The sequence below is a fragment of the Ahaetulla prasina genome, chromosome 12, assembly GCF_028640845.1.
Source record: "Ahaetulla prasina isolate Xishuangbanna chromosome 12, ASM2864084v1, whole genome shotgun sequence".
Classification (NCBI taxonomy): Eukaryota; Metazoa; Chordata; class Lepidosauria; order Squamata; family Colubridae; genus Ahaetulla; species Ahaetulla prasina.
In genome coordinates, this window is record NC_080550.1 from 16,931,068 (window position 1) to 16,948,106 (window position 17,039).

The 17,039-nt window shown below is 40.2% G+C and overlaps 1 protein-coding gene across 1 annotated transcript in view; it reads left to right on the plus strand.

Annotated features, from left to right (window-relative positions):
* The window catches only part of CDH8 (cadherin 8), a 307,900-nt gene that overhangs the window by 104,681 nt on the left and 186,180 nt on the right, over positions 1 to 17,039 (plus strand). The window contains exon 3 of the mRNA XM_058155277.1: positions 5,111 to 5,405. Coding sequence (XP_058011260.1) covers positions 5,111 to 5,405 — 295 coding nt within the window. The remainder of the gene's footprint in view (positions 1 to 5,110; positions 5,406 to 17,039) is intronic.

Consider the following 17,039-nt stretch of genomic DNA (forward strand, 5'->3'; position numbering starts at 1 on the left):
CTCTGTTTCAAAGCCAAAGAGCCAGCACTGTCCAAAGACGTCTCTGTGGTCATGTGGCCGGCATGACTCAATGCCAAAGGCGCATGGATCACTGTTATCTTCCCACCAAAGGTGGTCCCTATTTTTCTACTTGAATTTTTTACCTGCTTTCGAACTGCTAAATTGGCAGCAGCTGGGACAAGTAATGGGAGCTCACCCCGTTACATGGCACTAGGGATTCGAACTGCTGAACTGCTGACCTTTCAATCAACAAGCTCAGCGTCTTACCCACTGAGCCACCATATACAAACTTACTGTATCTTCTTCTGTGATTGAACTTTTATGTCTCAGATGATTAATTTTGTCATCACTGAATGAATCTGTGGTGATGGAACACAATCTGATTGGAATAAAATTGCAGTTAATCCCTGCCAACTCTCTTGAAAGATATCAAATAGAAAAAGGGAGGTAGGAATTAGTTGAAACCATTTTGATGGTGACTGAGTCAAAGATTGTACCAAATCATCGTTTTGGCAGTATTTTAATAATCTGCCTAGAATAATATGGATGCCTGCAGTGCACCAAGCTAGCAGGGTTTGTTTGCAACACACCCAAGACATCTCAGTTTTGTAAAGCCAAAAATGAGTCATGTTGTCCTTAGTATAATGAGCAAGTAAATGATTGCTTGTAGAGTAGCTTTGACCCTAGTCAAGATAAGATACCTTTGGTATATCATATAAAGATAGTGCTACACTTACATACACTTATGTTACACTTACATAAGTGTACACTTATAATGTACATTTATACACTGATAAGGGACGCGGTGGCTCAGGGACTAGGACTTTGAGCTTGTCGATCGAAAGGTCAGCAGCTCAGCGGTTCGAATCCCTAGTGCTGCTGTGTAATGGAGTGAGCTCCCGTTACTTGTCCCAGCTTCTGCCAACCTAGCAGTTTCGAAAGCACGTAAAAATGCAAGTAGAAAAAATAGGGACCACCTTTGGTAGGAAGGTAACAGCATTCTGTGTGCCTCTGGCATTGAGTCATGCCGGCCACATGACCACAGAGACATCTTCGGACAGCGCTGGCTCTTCGGCTTTGAAATGGAGTTGAGCACTGCCCCCTAGAGTCGGCAACAACTAGCATGTATGTGCGAGGGGAACCTTTACCTTACACTTATGACCATAGTTGAGCCCAAAATTTATGTTGCTAAGTGAGACATTTAAGTGAGTTTTGCCCTGCTTCTTGCCACAATTGTTGTGAATCACTGCAGTTGTTAAATTAGTAGCACGGTTGTTAAATGAATCTGGCTTTCCCTTGACTTTTCTAGTCAAAAGCTTGCAAAAGTTGATCATATGACCTCAGGACACTGGGGCCACCAGAAATATGAGTCAGCTGCCAAATGTCTGAATTTTGATCACATGACCATTTTCACATATAAGTATGAAAAACGATCATAAATCACTTTTTTCCAGTGCTGTTTGTAACTGAATGGTCATTAAGTAGAAGTCTCCCAGTACTCTTATGGATATATGTATGCATCATGAAGGTTGATCATCTGAAATAGGCAACTGGCAAAAGCAACATCAGTCTTCAGAGGGTAATATGCAGATTTTTTTTTTTATTTACATTTATATCCCGCCCTTCTCCGAAGACTCAGGGCGGCTTACAGTGTGTAAGGCAATAGTCTCATTCTATTTGTATATTTACAAAGTCAACTTATTGCCCCCCCAACAATCTGGGTCCTCATTTTACCTACCTTATAAAGGATGGAAGGCTGAGTCAACCTTGGGCCTGGTGGGACTAGAATCTGCAGTAATTGCAGGCAGCTGTGTTTTAATAACAGGCTATCTTACAGCCTGAGCCACCACGGCCATACATTTAATTCATAGCCCACCCCATATAATAATCTTAAGTTTCTTTGCTGGAGACATGGACTAGAACCCAAAGATGTTGCTATGGATACAAGTAATAGATACATGTTAAAGAAAAATCTATATCTCCACAATAGCAGTAGTGGAAACTCATCCTATGTTCTTTGTCTACTGTTCATTGTGGGCCCACATAACTATGAACCTAATTATCTTTAACTTTGACATGAGAAAATAATTTTGAATCCTAAAAATGTCTTTACATTCTCATACATATTTTATGATACTTAAGAAATTACATCCTTGGAGATAAAATTAGTGCATTTAATGACTTTAAAAAATGGGAAAAGTGACATAGATTTTGAAACATTCTTAAAGATAGTTTTATTATTTTTATTATAATGAGTTTATTATTTAAAAAAAAAATCAAATGGGAGTTTCAAATAGCTGGTTTGATAATGCACTTAATTTCTTTGCCACATGTACTATTGATTTTAACAGGAGAAAATAATTACTGTCTTGTGAATTACTAATATTAAGGAAGAAATGAATTCTTTATGTTTATATTTATTCAATTTCTATACCGCCCTTCTCCCAAAGGACTCAGGGCGGTTTACAGCCAACTAAGAACAACAAATACAGAAATTAAAAACAGATTTCAAAGAATAATTTAGATGGGCTGAATATATTAAAAACTATTAAAATCCCCATTAAAACTATTAGGCCAGTCCTGCACGATGGAATAAAAGAGTTTTCAACTCACACCAGAAGGCCCGGAGGTCAGGGAGTTGATGTATCCCTGGGAATAGCTCGTTCCAGAGGGCTGGAGCCCCCACAGAGAAGGCCCTCCCCCTGGGGGTCGCCAGTCGACATTGTCTGGCTGACGGCACCCTGAGGAGACCCTCTCTGTGGGAGCGCACTGGGTGATGGGAGGCCACCGGTAGCAGGAGGTGGTCCCGTAAGTAACCCGGTCCTTAGCCATGAAGCGCTTTAAAGGTGAGAACCAACACCTTGAATTGCACTCAGAAGGCAACCGGAAGCCAGTGCAGCTTGCGCAGGATAGGTGTTATATGGGAGCTTTGAGTCACTCCCTCAATCACCCGCGCGGCCGCATTCTGGACCAGCTGGAGCCTCCAGGTATTGATTGATAGATTAACTTGTGTTTAGACCTCCAGCAGCAAAAGTGAAGAAGAAAGAAAGAAAGAAAGAAAGAAAGAAAGAAAGAAAGAAAGAAAGAAAGAAAGAAAGAAAGAAAGAAAGAAAGAAACTTGGTTTTCTTTCTGCTGTTATCTGATAGCTCACATTTCAGGTGGCTCTTTGTGGGTAAACAAGATAAATATGTTTAAATTTAATAAACCTCTCTAGAATTATCATGAAGTACATTGAATAATTTAGCAACATCTTCAACCAGGGGTCAAGAGAATGAAGTCCCTGTATCTATATAGCCTTTCCAATGAAGAAAGAAAAGCTATTTCATCCAGACTGGATAGCTAGACTTTTAATAGCACCACATCATTCTAATGCTCAGTTAGTATTTTGGAATCATTAAATAGAAGCGGATTTCATTCATTGGTGATGCAATGAGAGATAACTATATTTAGCATTTCTGTTTGTGTCTGCATCCTTGTGAGAACGAGAGGCGAGTTGATGGTGGGGAAACGTGACAAAATTGTCCTCATATATAGTAACATAAGCTGCTGTGAAATCTACAGTGTGCTGCTCGAAATCAAAAGACCGATTTGCAGAGATGAGTAAATCCTCAAGCTGCGGAACGTACTTGAAAAGTGATTAATCATGATTCCAATGAAAATACATAATATCCAGAGAATAGAGAGTAACTTACTATTCAGGCAGCATACTCACAAAGAATCCTATCTTAGTTGATTTTTCACAGTTTAGCGGTTCATCAGAAATGATGCTTTTATCTTTCCTTGTTATTCTAAATACCATCATTAGATTAAATGACCCTTTGCCAGGACTGCAAATTAAGCAAAATGGAATAAGATCAAATCTGAATGGCTTCAGATACGTATAACCCTGTCCCCCAAAAAACTGAAACTCAAAACTTTCCCACATCAATCAATCAGAATAGAGCTGGAAAGGACCTTGGAAGTCTTCAAAGCCAACCTCCCCACCGCCCGCTCAAGCAGGAGACCCTATACCATTTCAGATAGGTGGCTGTCCAGTCTCTTCTTAAAAACCTCCAGTGATGAAGCACCTACAACTTCTGAAGACAAGCTGGTTAATTGTCCTCACTGTTAGGAAGTTTTTCCTTAGTTCCAGGTTGCTACTTTCCTTGATTAGTTTTCACCATTGCTTCTTCTAACTTGACCCCCTCTTCTTTGTGGCAGCCCCTCAAATACTGGGAGACTGCTATCATAAATGTCTGAGTAACACTCTCAGAGAGATGTATATCACACACTAAATAACATGGAAGAAGCTGGGTGACCTCTGCTTGATGGACTTTTGACTTAGTTTAACCTGGACATGTTGTTTACTTTGTGTTTGTTCATCATCGTATTGTCATGGAGAGCTTTCATGCTACTCATTGGTAGGCCAGCCTATACATTCCACACTCTTCACCCACAACATCTATTATCAAAGATTAGGAATAGCACAGAAGGATATACTGGATGCTTCAGTGACTCAGTGGCTAAGACGCTGAGCTTGTTGAGCGAAAGTTCAGCAGTTTGAATCCCTAGTATCGCAAAACGGGGTGAGATCCCATTACTTGTCCCAGCTTCTGCCAACCTAGCAGTTCGAAAGCACGTAAAAAATGCAAGGAGAAAAATAGGGACACCTTTGGTGGGAAGGTAACAGCGTTCCGTGCGCCTTTGGAGTTGAGTCATGCTGGCCACATGACCACAGAGATGTCTTCAGACAGTGCTGGCTCTTCGGCTTTGAAATGGAGATGAGCACGACCCCGTAGAGTCAGGAATGACTAGCACATATGTGTGAAGGGAACCTTTACCTTTACTTCCTTACAGTTTTGTAGATCCATTATAGGTGCTTTGGAATTTTGCTTTTCTCTGAGAGCTAATAGAAGACATGGGTAAAACAGTTGGTTGGACTAAACAGAGTGATTTACACCTTTGCAGAAACATATGTACGATTTTCAGCATCCGTGCAAATTTTGTCAGTTGTGTATTTTAAGGCCGTTCAATAGATCTTGGATGAAAATACCATATGTGGTGGGGGAGTGGGAGAAAGCTGGGTAGCTGAACCAGTGCAATAAACAAATTGCTTATTTTTAATTGCAGCTACACACGGACATGGATCCAGGAAGCAGTAAGATCAAGTACATCTTGTCAGGTGATGGTGCTGGGACTATCTTTGTGATCAATGACAAGACAGGTGACATCCATGCCATGAAGAGACTTGACCGGGAAGAAAAAGCAGAATACACATTGACTGCTCAAGCAGTAGATAGGGATACAAACAAGCCACTGGAGCCTCCTTCGGAATTCATCATTAAGGTCCAAGACATTAATGACAACCCACCAGAATTTGTAGACGGCCCGTATCATGCGACTGTTCCAGAAATGTCTCTTGTAGGTATGTATGACAGAATGAGATTTCCACATTTCTTCACAAAGCATTTTGGTTCCTCCCTGCTTTGGCATTTCCAGATCTGTATTTGAGCGAGGTTTCTTTTTCAAAGCAATTATTTATTTGTCCCTCTGAAAGATGAATTGTTTGGTGAACAATTAGGTTATTTTGCATTACGTTTCAGGTATTGTGAGAACTGGCGTTGCTGAAGCTGTTTATCAATATTTGCTCCGGCACATCTTTGTGATACCATTATTGTTGGGTTAATATCTATCTATCTGGAGAATTTCTTTTTTCCTAGTTCATGTGCAGCACTTAGGATCTATGGTTACGTGTTAACATTTCCTGCACGCCCACTTCTTTTGAAATATAATTAGCTCACAGTGGTTTTGTGAAAAAATGTACCTGAGAGCAAAAAGTCCATTGTTGGATTTTCCTCAATTAGCTGTTTGAACTAAGAGAATAAAATAGAACAGAAAAGAACGGAACGGAACGGAACGGAACGGAACAGAATAGAATAGAATAGAATAGAATAGAATAGAATTTTTTATTGGCCAAGTGTGATTGGACACACAAGGAAATTGTCTTGGTGTATATACTCCCAGTGTACATAAAAGAAAAGATACATTCGTCAAGAATCATAAGCTACAACACTTAATTATAATCATAGGGTATAAATAAGCAATCAGGAAACAATCAATATCTCAGGGGTTGCCACAAAGAAGAGGGAGTCAGGCTGTTCTCCAAAGCACCTGAGGGTAGAACAAGAAACAATGGGTGGAAACTGATCAAGGAAAGAAGCAACTTAGAACAAAGGAGAAATTTCCTGAGAGTTAGAACAACTAATAAGTGGAACGACTTGCCTGCAGATTCTGTGAATGCTCAAACACTGGAAATTTTTAAGAAAATGTTGGATAACCATCTGTCTGAGATGGTGTAGGATTTCCTGCCTGGGCAGGCGGTTGGACTAGAAGGCCTCCAAGGTCCCTTCGAACTCTGTTGTTATTATTATTATTATCACTATAAATCGTAAGGATACAAGCAACAAAGTTACAGTCATAAGAGGGAGGAGATGGGTGATGGGAACGATGAGAAGATTAATAGTAATGCAAACTTAGTAACTAATTTGACAGCATTGAGGGAATTATTTGTTTAGCAGAGTGATGGTGTTCAGGGAAAAAACTGTTCTTGTGTCTAGTTCTGGTGTGCAGTGCTCTATAGCGTCGTTTTGAGGGTAGGAGTTGAAACAATTTATGTCCCGGATGTGAGGGGTCTGTAAATATTTTCACAGCCCTCTTTTTGACTCGTGCAGTATACAGGTCCTTAATGGAAGGCAGGTTGGTAGCCATTATTTTTTCTGCAGTTCTAATTATCCTCTGAAGTCTGTCTGTCTTGTTGGGTTGCAGAACCAAACCAGACAGTTATGGAGGTGTAGATGACAGACTCAATAATTCCTCTGTAGAACTGTATCGGCAGCTCCTTGGGCTGTTTGAGCTTTCTGAGTTGGTGCAGAAAGAACATCCTTTGTTGTTCTTTTTTGATGATGTTTTTGTTGTTAGCTGTCCATTTTAGATCTTGTGATATGGTAAAACCTAGAAATTTGAAAGTCTCTACTGTTGATACTGTTGAAGGTAAAGCAAAAATAAGAAGCACTGAAAACATAGGGGAGATATCTTGGGTCTACTTTTGGGGACCAAAAACAAAACAAAACAAAAACCTTGATAAGCTTTGCATACTGGAATTTGTGGTTTGGTGAGAAGTCTTGCACACAGTTTTGGTTAGCAGGACAGACTCTGTTTTTGGGCAAAGTGACATTTGCTAACTGGAGTGGAGGGCATACTAATACAGTTAGAAATTGTAATAGACACAATGATCTACATATTTAGATGCAAATGTCCAGTTGGCTTTTTTTTTTAATAGAGATAAATGTAAATGTCACTTCAAATTTTCAGATAAGAACATGTTAAACCAAATATAAACTGACCCATCAGTTTCCCTATAAGTAAAAACTGCTTTATTTGGAGTACAGTGATCACTAATTAGTCTGAAAATACATTCTATGATCTTAAGTTTTCAATTTAATCTATCTGAAGGAGGATAAAAGTGAAGATTTCAAATGCATCCTTGAGCTTTTGGTAGAAAATGAATATTAATTAAACTACACAAATAAAGCCTGCTGCTTTATAGATCTTATTTTGCATTATAATAAAGGTGGACTGAATCATGTAGACCCAGCTTCAAATCCCCACATTGTTGTGAAGGTAAATGACATGATCTGGGCCATCAGGCTATTTTTTTTATTATTATTATTATTTTTGTAGCCTGTTACTTCACAGAACTATTAAAATAAAGTACAGGATATATAATTGTATAACAAGGACAGATTGTGACACTTCAAATGAGAAATGAAATTTCCCCACGTTCCTCGTTATACACCACGTTAACTTGGAACTGAAGAAGGTTTTGTAAAGTCCTGTTTACCATTTCTCAGTTTGCTTTGCAAATTCTCCCTCCCTCCCTCCCTCTCTCTCTCTCTCTCTCTCCCTACTTCTCTCTATGTCTCTGTCTCTGTCTCTCCCAAACTCTTTCTCTCTCTGTGTGTGTCTCTCTCTGTCTCTTTTTTTCTGTGTGTCTTTCTCTCTCTCTCTCTCTCTGTCTCTCTTTCTCCCCACCTCTCTCTCTGTTTGTCTCTCTCTCTCCCTACCCTTTCTCTCTATGTGTCTCTCTCTCTCTCTCTGTGTGTCTCTCTCTCCCTCTCTCTCTCTCCCTCCCTCTCCCTCTGTCTCTCTCTCTCTCCTTACCTCTCTCTCTCTCTGTCTCTGTCTCTCTCTCCCTACCTCTGTCTCTCACTGTGTGTGTGTGTCTCTCTCTCTTTCTCTCTCTCTGTGTGTGTGACTCTCTCTCCCCCTCTCTCTGTGTCTCTGTCTCTTTCTGTGTGTGTGTGTGTGACTCTCTCCCTCCCTCTCTCTCTGTCTCTCTCTCTCCCTCTCTCCCTCTCTCTGTCCCTTTCTCTGTCTGTCTGTCTCTTTCTCTTGCTCGCTCTCCCTGTGCCCGTAGACATTCTGAGGAAATCTTGTTTTATTTGAAGGTAGCCAACAATGTGACTTTCAGCAATTTCTATTAAGCTGTCAAGGCTATCTGCCCATAAATGTTTACTTGGAAAAATGCCTGGATGCTTTATTTTCAGTGTTGTGTCCTGTCTTGGATCTTTAAAAAAACAAAACAAAACACAATAGACTGTCCTATTGCAGTTTTAAAGCAGAAGTACCGCCATCCACATTGAGTGTGAGAGGCCAATGGTGCTCTTTTTCTGTCAGCCAGCACAATGAGCTCTAAAAAAAGCAATCGTCTGTACTAACTGGAGTGGGCCCAGAAGCATTTGTAAAGTTGAGATTGAGCTGGCTTGTCAATTGAGCTAGCTCTTCCGTAGGTCTGAATGCTTTTGCTCCTTTTAACTGCTTCTGCCGAAATTGGCATAGGAGTTCTCCATTATTGTGTTGGTGTCCATGATTCAAATGTGTGCTTAATATGTTAAGCTCCTTTAATTATACCACAGGGCACTGAAGGCCTATGGCTTAGGCATTTATATATTTTTGCCAGAATGTTGGCAAGAGAATGCAAGCACTTGGCACCAAAGAGAGAAAAGAACAAAGAAAATGTTGAATGTTGGGTGATGTTATAATGGCTACAATTCAAAGCAAAGCATATGAAGGATAGCTTCCTGGTTAAGATGTTGTTCATCAGATGAAAAGTTTATTGAGTTAAGCTATATCTTTAAGCTACATCCCCAAGATGGTGCCGACAAAGGCTGCCTTGGTGAAATGCTCTCTAGAGGGCCGTGAAAATATTTATAGATCCCTCACATCCTGGACATAAACTGTTTCAACTTCTACCCTCAAAATGACACTATAGAGCACTGCACACCAGAACAACTAGTTTTTCCCCGAATGCCATCATTCTGCTAAACAATTAATTCCCTCAACACTGAATGAGAAGAGAATCTTTTTATGGATTGAGAGGTGACAGTGCTTATTTGAGATACATTTTATTTATTTATTTATTTATTTATTTATTTATTTATTTATTTATTTATTTTATTTTGTCAAATACATATTAAATAATATATATAAGTATAAGCATGAATTGAATACATAAAATGAATACAACTAAAGGGAACATTAGGACAGGGACGGTAGGCACACTGGTGCTCTTATGCACGCCCCTTACAGACCTCTTAAGAATGGGGTGAGGTCAACAGCAGACAGTCTTAGGTTAAAGTTTTGGGGATTTGGGGATGAGACCACGGAGTCTGGTGGTGCATTTTCACTTACTTTCTTCTCACAGCAATCAAGATCAGTGTAATTTTGTGTATGCCAATGTGATTTCTCCCCCTTATAAAAGCAATGATTCAATGAATAGGAGTAGATGGGGAAGACCACACCGCTATTAGATTTGGGTCCCTTAATAGCAATAGCGCTTAGACCTATATACCGCTTTATAGTGCTTTACAGCCCTCTCTAAGCGGTTTACAGAATCAGCATATTGCCCCTAACAATTTGGGTCCTCATTTTGCCTCACCTCAGAAAGATGGAAGGATGAATCAACCTTGAGCCAGTGAGATTTGAACTGCCAAATTGCAGTCAGCTGGCAGTCAGCAGAAGTAGCTGGCAGTGCTGCACTCTGACTACTGTGCCACTGAGGCTCATTTTACTAGCTTCAATTTAAATAAATAAATAAATAGTCCATCTAATCATTCCCATGAATAGCGCTTGAAGTAATTTTTTCCTACCGCCTGGTTTTAAAAGAAACCCATGCTTGTTGTGCTATGATTTTATAATACCATCGTGAAGTCGGTGTGAGCTTCCTAAAGAGTTTTCTAAACAGCTTTTTTTTTTGTCCCCCTAGCAAAAGAAACTTCTGTTTTTCTACATTTTGTTCAGAGTGCTTGAGTATTTTCTTTTGAATTTCTTTACAATGCTTTTCGCTGTACTTGATCGAAGGACATAATGGAGAAGGCAATAGTTGGTGGTGTTTTCTGTTATATACACACACACTGTTCACCCTGACTGCTTAGTGAGACAAATTGAGCCTTACTAGGTGGCTCAGCAGCTAAGATACCAAGCTTGTTGATCAGAAAGGTCAGCAGTTTGGCAGTTCGAATCCCTAGTACAGGTCTCCTGCATAAGCAGGAGGTTGGATTAGATGCTTTGGAGAATAGTTTGACTCCTTCTTTGTGGCAGCCCCTGAGATATCAGAACACTGCTATCATGTCTCCCCTAGTCCTTCTTTTCATCAAACTAGACATACCAAGTTCTTGCAACCGTTCTTCATATGTTTTAGCCTCCAGTCCCCTAATCATCTTTGTTGCTCTTCTCTGTACTCTTTCTAGGGGAGGGGTCTCCAACCTTGGTCCCTTTAAGACTTGTGGACTTCAACTCCCAGAATTCCTCAGGGACTCTGGGAGTTGAAGTCCACAAGTCTTAAAGGGACCAAGGTTGGAGACCCCTGTTCTAGGGTATCCACATCTTTGTATGTGTAATTCTTTGAGTCATCTGGTCATTATCACTCTCCCTGAGAGCTCTTGAGGCCATTTGGGGGAGGGGGGGTGTTATCTGAGGATCAACTGTATCAGGTTGCAGATGGGGGTGGAATCCAGTAGTGGGTTTCAATTTTGTATACTACAAGATCTGTGGGTGTGGCTTGGTGGGCATGGCAGGGGAAGGATACTGTAAAATCTCCATTCCCTCCTCATTCCAGTGGAAGATTACTGCAAAATCCCCATTTCCTCCTGATAAGGAAGAACTTGGGAGGCAGAGAATAGATGGGGGCGGGGCCAGTCAGAGGTGATATTTACCGGTTCTCTGAACTATTCAAAATTTCCGCTACCAGTTCTCCAGAACTGGTCAGAACCTGCTGAATACCACCTTTGGTGGAATCTTCTTGGAACTGCCGAAAGGACTGTGTTGTAGGAAGGAGATAGGTAAGTGTCTTACATTCCTCCTCTGTTGAGAGATAGATGCTCAATGTTAACATAAATGGGCTCTTTCACCTCACTTCCAAACCAATGGTCCTGTCTATCCAGAATAATCCAGAAAATTCTTGGATGAGAAGCAAAACGTTTTCTTCTCCTTCCTCAAGGAAAAACAACAACACCACCACCAATCCAATTGCCTTTTGAAAAAGCACCTTTGGGACATTCTAGTTTAGCATTCCGGTTCCCATAGCAGCTGTGTCTCAATGTTGTTTCTCAGCAACTGGTAATTCAGAGGGCATGACTCCTTTGATCCAGGGGTAACATCATAGCCATTATGGCTTCCAGCAATTGTCCGTGTAGCTGTAGACAGGGAAGTCTCAACTACTCGCTTGCATTAGAGAAAATGAGACGGGGAGGACAGTTGTGTAAAGACTATGAATAAAACATTTTTTTCCCCTCCCCTGAGAAACGTTTTCAAATTGTTCTTTTCCCAATCTAATGCACAGTAGAAGCTCAGAGTAATAGGTGTTTGGCCTCTTTCCTTTGCAAGCCCTCAGTCTGAGATGGTTGTTCTTAAGTATTGTCTGCATGTCTCACTGAATTACTCCAACTACAAATGGCTGTAAAGACAGTTCAGTGTAAACAGTTAATTCTGCCTTTTAACCTTTGATGTAGCAGAAAATTCAAGACTCAAAAAAGTTGACTCAGTTACTACTTCCTAATAGTTTTCCTGTTGTTGCCACATTTGCTGCAGGGGTGAAATCCAAAATTTTTCCCTACTGGTTCTGTGGGCTTGGTGGGCATGGCAGGGGAAGGATATTGCAAAATCTCCATTCCCTCCCCACTTCTGGGGGAAGGATATTGCAAAATCTCCGTTCCCTCCCCACTCCTGGGGGAAGGATACTGCAAAATCTCCATTCCCGCCCCACTCCTATGGGAAGGATATTGCAAAATCTCCATTCCCTCCCCACTCCTGGGGGAAGGATATTGCAAAATCTCCGTTCCCTCCCCACTCCTGGGGGAAGGATATTGCAAAATCTCTATTCCCTCCCCACTCCTGGGGGAAGGATATTGCAAAATCTCCATTTCCTCCCCACTCCTTGGGGAAGGTTACTGCAAAATCTCCATTCTCTCCCCACTCCTGGGAGAAGGATATTGCAAAATCTCCATACCCACCCCACTCTGGGGCCAGCCAGAGGTGGTATTTGCTGGTTCTCCGAATTACTCAAAATTTCTGCTACTGGTTCTCCAGAACCTGTTAGAACCTGCTGAATTTCAACCCTGATGCTCTGGCTTCCTTCATGCTTTTAGTCAAATGGTACATGCTGTAGGAAGTTAGTAACCACCCCTCTCCTAGAAAAATGAAATATTCTAGGAAATATGAAAAAGGCAGAATATTATACCTTCCTGGATGAGAAAAGGAGAAAAATACTCTTGGAAAGCAGCCCCCACATTTGTTAATAGGCCTAGAAAGACAAAAGACATCTTACCTACAACACAAAAGACCTTCAGCTCCAGGGTGATGGGATTAAGACATGGGCCTCAGGACATGACAGGATTAGCCCTCTACCCATCTCGCCACATGGCACCTGGGAAGATTACATCACCCAGCAAGGCTCAACCAAGCCTGGGACACAACCTACAGAGTTACCCCTGCACGGCCCCATGGGAGTCTGACAACCAATCAGAATACAAACTCAAATTCAAAAGCCCAGAGAGGGTATAAAAAACTCAGGCATTCTTAGCATCTCTTCCCTTTTTTTCTTCACCTAACATCTTCAAGGCATGTGATCCTGTCCACCATTAAAAACCATTTTTCCAAGCAGCCACCATGTTTCTAGTGTCTTTCTCCCCACTTGGAACTGAACCCAGAAGGACATTTCTTCCAACAGTACTTTGTTGTAAGGGGGGAAAAAACAACAACAACCCTCAATGCAGTTGAAGGCTGGAGGTGAAATGAGGAGTATCTTGAAAATAATTTTAAAAATACTTTTAAGTTGAGGATTCTACATGGGAAATTAGTTACTTAGCATTTACCGGACATGTTACAAGTTCTTAACATACCATGAATACCACACTCCCAAGTGGACATGCCGATAAAACATACCCACCGAAGAATAACTCAATTTATGCAACAGTAGTTGCCTATATCAGGGGTCTCCAACCTTGACAACTTTAAGACTTGTGGATTTCAACTCCCAAAATTCCTCAGCCAGCAAAGCAGGCTGAGGTATTCTGGGAGTTGAAATCCACAAGTCTTAAAGTTGCCAAGGTTGGAGACCCTTGGCCTATATTAAATCACCCCATTTGTGAAAAGTATCTTTTCCACAGGTATTCCAATTTTGTTTTTTTTTACATTTCATGTCAATGTAGATTACATGAAACTCTCTAACTCTGCATTTTTGTCCTTTTTTTTTGATATGCGCATTTTCAAGCTGCTGCCATAACTGAACCTGTGTGCTTAGTCAGTTTTATTTCTATACATACTTTGTTCTTACGTTTGAAATGGAACTCTTTCATAAAATGCAGAAAATTCAGAATTAAACATGTAGTGGTGCTCTAGATAGCTTTGAGGTTTGAAAAACAGGTAACTTAGTGTGTGTGTGTATGTGTTTCCTCTTTTAAAACTCAAGATTAGCACTTCTGTTGTACAGAGATACAACTGCAGATATATTTAATACATAGAATGTGTTTTGCAAGCTTTGTCCTCAAATAACAACTTCAACTAAATAAAGTCCAGGAGGGAGAGTTTATTTTTCCTAGATTGTTCTAGGATAATTATACTTCTAATAACAGAGGCTTTCCAGTTTCGATAAATTCCTAACTTGGAGCCCAACTTTAATTTAATTGTCAAAGCTTCAAGACAATTTCACAAGTGTAATCTTAGCATTTGCTTAAAAAGCAAAAGTAACACCATCAATTATTATTACAATTTTAAAGAATAAAAGAAACACATCTCCTCCACAAATTATTATCTGCTAATAATTATTTGTAATTATGTGTTAGCATAATACAAATTAAAAGTGATTCACAGAATGGAGAAAAAGGGGAGAGAATTTATAACGAAGAGAAAAATCCGACTCTTTCATCCAAGTCATTTAGTGAATTTGGTGACAGATTTGGAAGAGATAAAAGAAACGCTCCAAGATACAGGATTTTAATAGCTTTAAGAGATTATGCTAAAGAAGACAAAATCATAGAAGCCAAAATGGATTAGCCATGATAGCTAAAGGAAATCCATGGTTCAGAGCATTGAATATCAGAAGCTGGAGAAGAAAAAACAGCAGGAGGTAACCACTGCTTTCATGTCCATTTTTTGGAGCTTCTATAAAGCAACTGGGAGCCAGTTTAGTGTAGTTGTTAAGGCTCCAGGCTAGAAACTGGAAGACCATGAGTTCCAGTTCCACCTTAGGCAAAAAACCAACTGGATGGCCTTAGACCAATCGCCCTAGGAAGAAGTCGTCAAGAGGAAGCCATTTCCAAGAAAGCTTGCCAAGAAAACTGCGTGGACTAGTCCAGGTAGTCACAAAAACTGACTCAGAAGTACACAGAAACAAAAACAATGAAGTCCAAGTCTGGAAAATTGAACAGAGGGATGATTTATTTAAAGTCTGGAAGAATTGCATAGAAAAAGGGAAGGAACAAATAGCAATTCTCTCTCTCTCCCTCTCTCTTTATTTATTTATTTATTTATTAATCAAATTTCTAGACCGCCCTTCTCCCGAAGGACTCAGGGCGGTGTACAGCCATATTAAAATACATAGATAGACAATGAATTTAAAAAAAATTTTAAAATGAAATATTTAACCGGCCAATTGAACTAAAAATAATAAAACCAATTAAAAGCAGTATAAAATTTAAAATTTAAAATTTAAAAGCTAAAAAAATCTAATCCAGTCCTGCGCACCTGAATAAATGTGTTTTAAGTTCACGACGGAAGGTTCTAAGGTCCGAGAGTTGGCGAAGTCCTGGGGGGAGCTCGTTCCAGAGGGCGGGAGCCCCCGCAGAGAAGGCCCTTCCCCTGGGTGTCGCCAGACGACACTGCCTAGCTGACGGCACCCTGAGGAGTCCCTCTCTGTGAGAGCGCACGGGTCGGTGAGAGGTATTCGGTAGCAGAAGGCGGTCCCGTAAATAGCCCGGCTCTCTCCCTCCCTCTCCTTCTCTCCCTCTCCCCTTCCCTCCCTCCCTCCCTCTCTCTCTCTCTCTCTCTCTCTCTCTCTCTTTCTTTGTCCTTTCCTACCAGTTTTTATTCAAGCTGATGAACAAGAACTTGCTTTCAAATGTTCTTCCAAGAGGAAAAGAGCTTTTAAGAAAATTTTATGGGTGGAGAATGGTGGCTTTTCCATTTATCTTGTCATGAGTTGGCAAAGAGCAGCTCAATTCCTTCAGCGGATCTCAGACTCTTATAGTTCTTGTGCTTCAATTAAATCCCAAGAATTGTACAAGAATCCTCATTTGCAGCTTTTTCCTATCTGAAACACGGGGCCCTTAAAATGTGGAAGGATGTGAGCAGAACACAAATTAACCATAGAATAGAATAGATAGAATATATTTTTTTATTGGTCAAGTGTGATTGGACACACAAGGAATTTGTCTTGGTGCATACGCTCTCAGTGTACATAAAAGAAAAGATACCTTCATCAAGGTACAACACTTACAACACTTAATGTCATAGGCTACAAATAAGCAATCAGGAAACAATCAATATCAGTGTAAATCGTAAGGATACAAGCAACAAAGTTACAGTCATACAGTCATAAGTGGAAGGAGATGGGTGATGGGAACGATGAGAAGATTAATAGTGCAGACTTAGTAAATAGTTTGACAGAGTTGAGGGAATTATTTGTTTAGCAGAGTGATGGTGTTTGGGAAAAACTGTTTTTGTGTCTAGTTGTTCTGATTTGTAGCGTCATTTTGAAGGTAGGAGTTGAAACCATAATACTTTTATAGCCTCCAACCAGCAACTCATGCCCAAAAATATTACAAAAAATAAATTTGAAATAAATAACTTCAGCAATCTAAGGAAATACATGTCTCCTTCCCTCTATCCTTCCTTCCTTCCTTCCTTCTTCCCTTCCTTCCTTCCTTCCTTCCTTCCTTCCTTCCTTCCTTCCTTCCTTCCTTCCTTCCTTCCCACATGAAACATTCTCGCTTTGAAATAATATTGATGCATGATGCAAAATTATGTCTGCTGCAAAGCCCTCCAGCGACAAAGATGTTGTACAAGCCATTTCATTTTTAGATAAGGGCATAAAGTTATAAGCAAGATAGAAGGGTGAATGAATTAATCTTTCCAACATTCTGCAAAGAAAACTCAGGGATCTCGAGAAAAAAAAAAGAAGCCTTTTGTTTGTGGGATGCTGGAAAGATTAATGTTCTCACTCTTTATCTTGCATATAACACTGTACTGTTATCTACAAATGAAAAGGCTTGCAGTGGGTCTTCATAGTTTGAGGGCCTCTATAGATTCCAACATGGACTCTTTAGGGTAGAAATGGGCAACAGGTTCTTTTTTGTTGTTGTTGATCTTTTGTTTCAAGTTTTTTTTAATTGTATTTTACATATACATATCAGTGCATGAACAGTGTGGCAGCTGGGTATCATGCATTCTGATACAAATAAAACTAGTAAAATTAATCATAATTATTACATTCAACCAACTTATG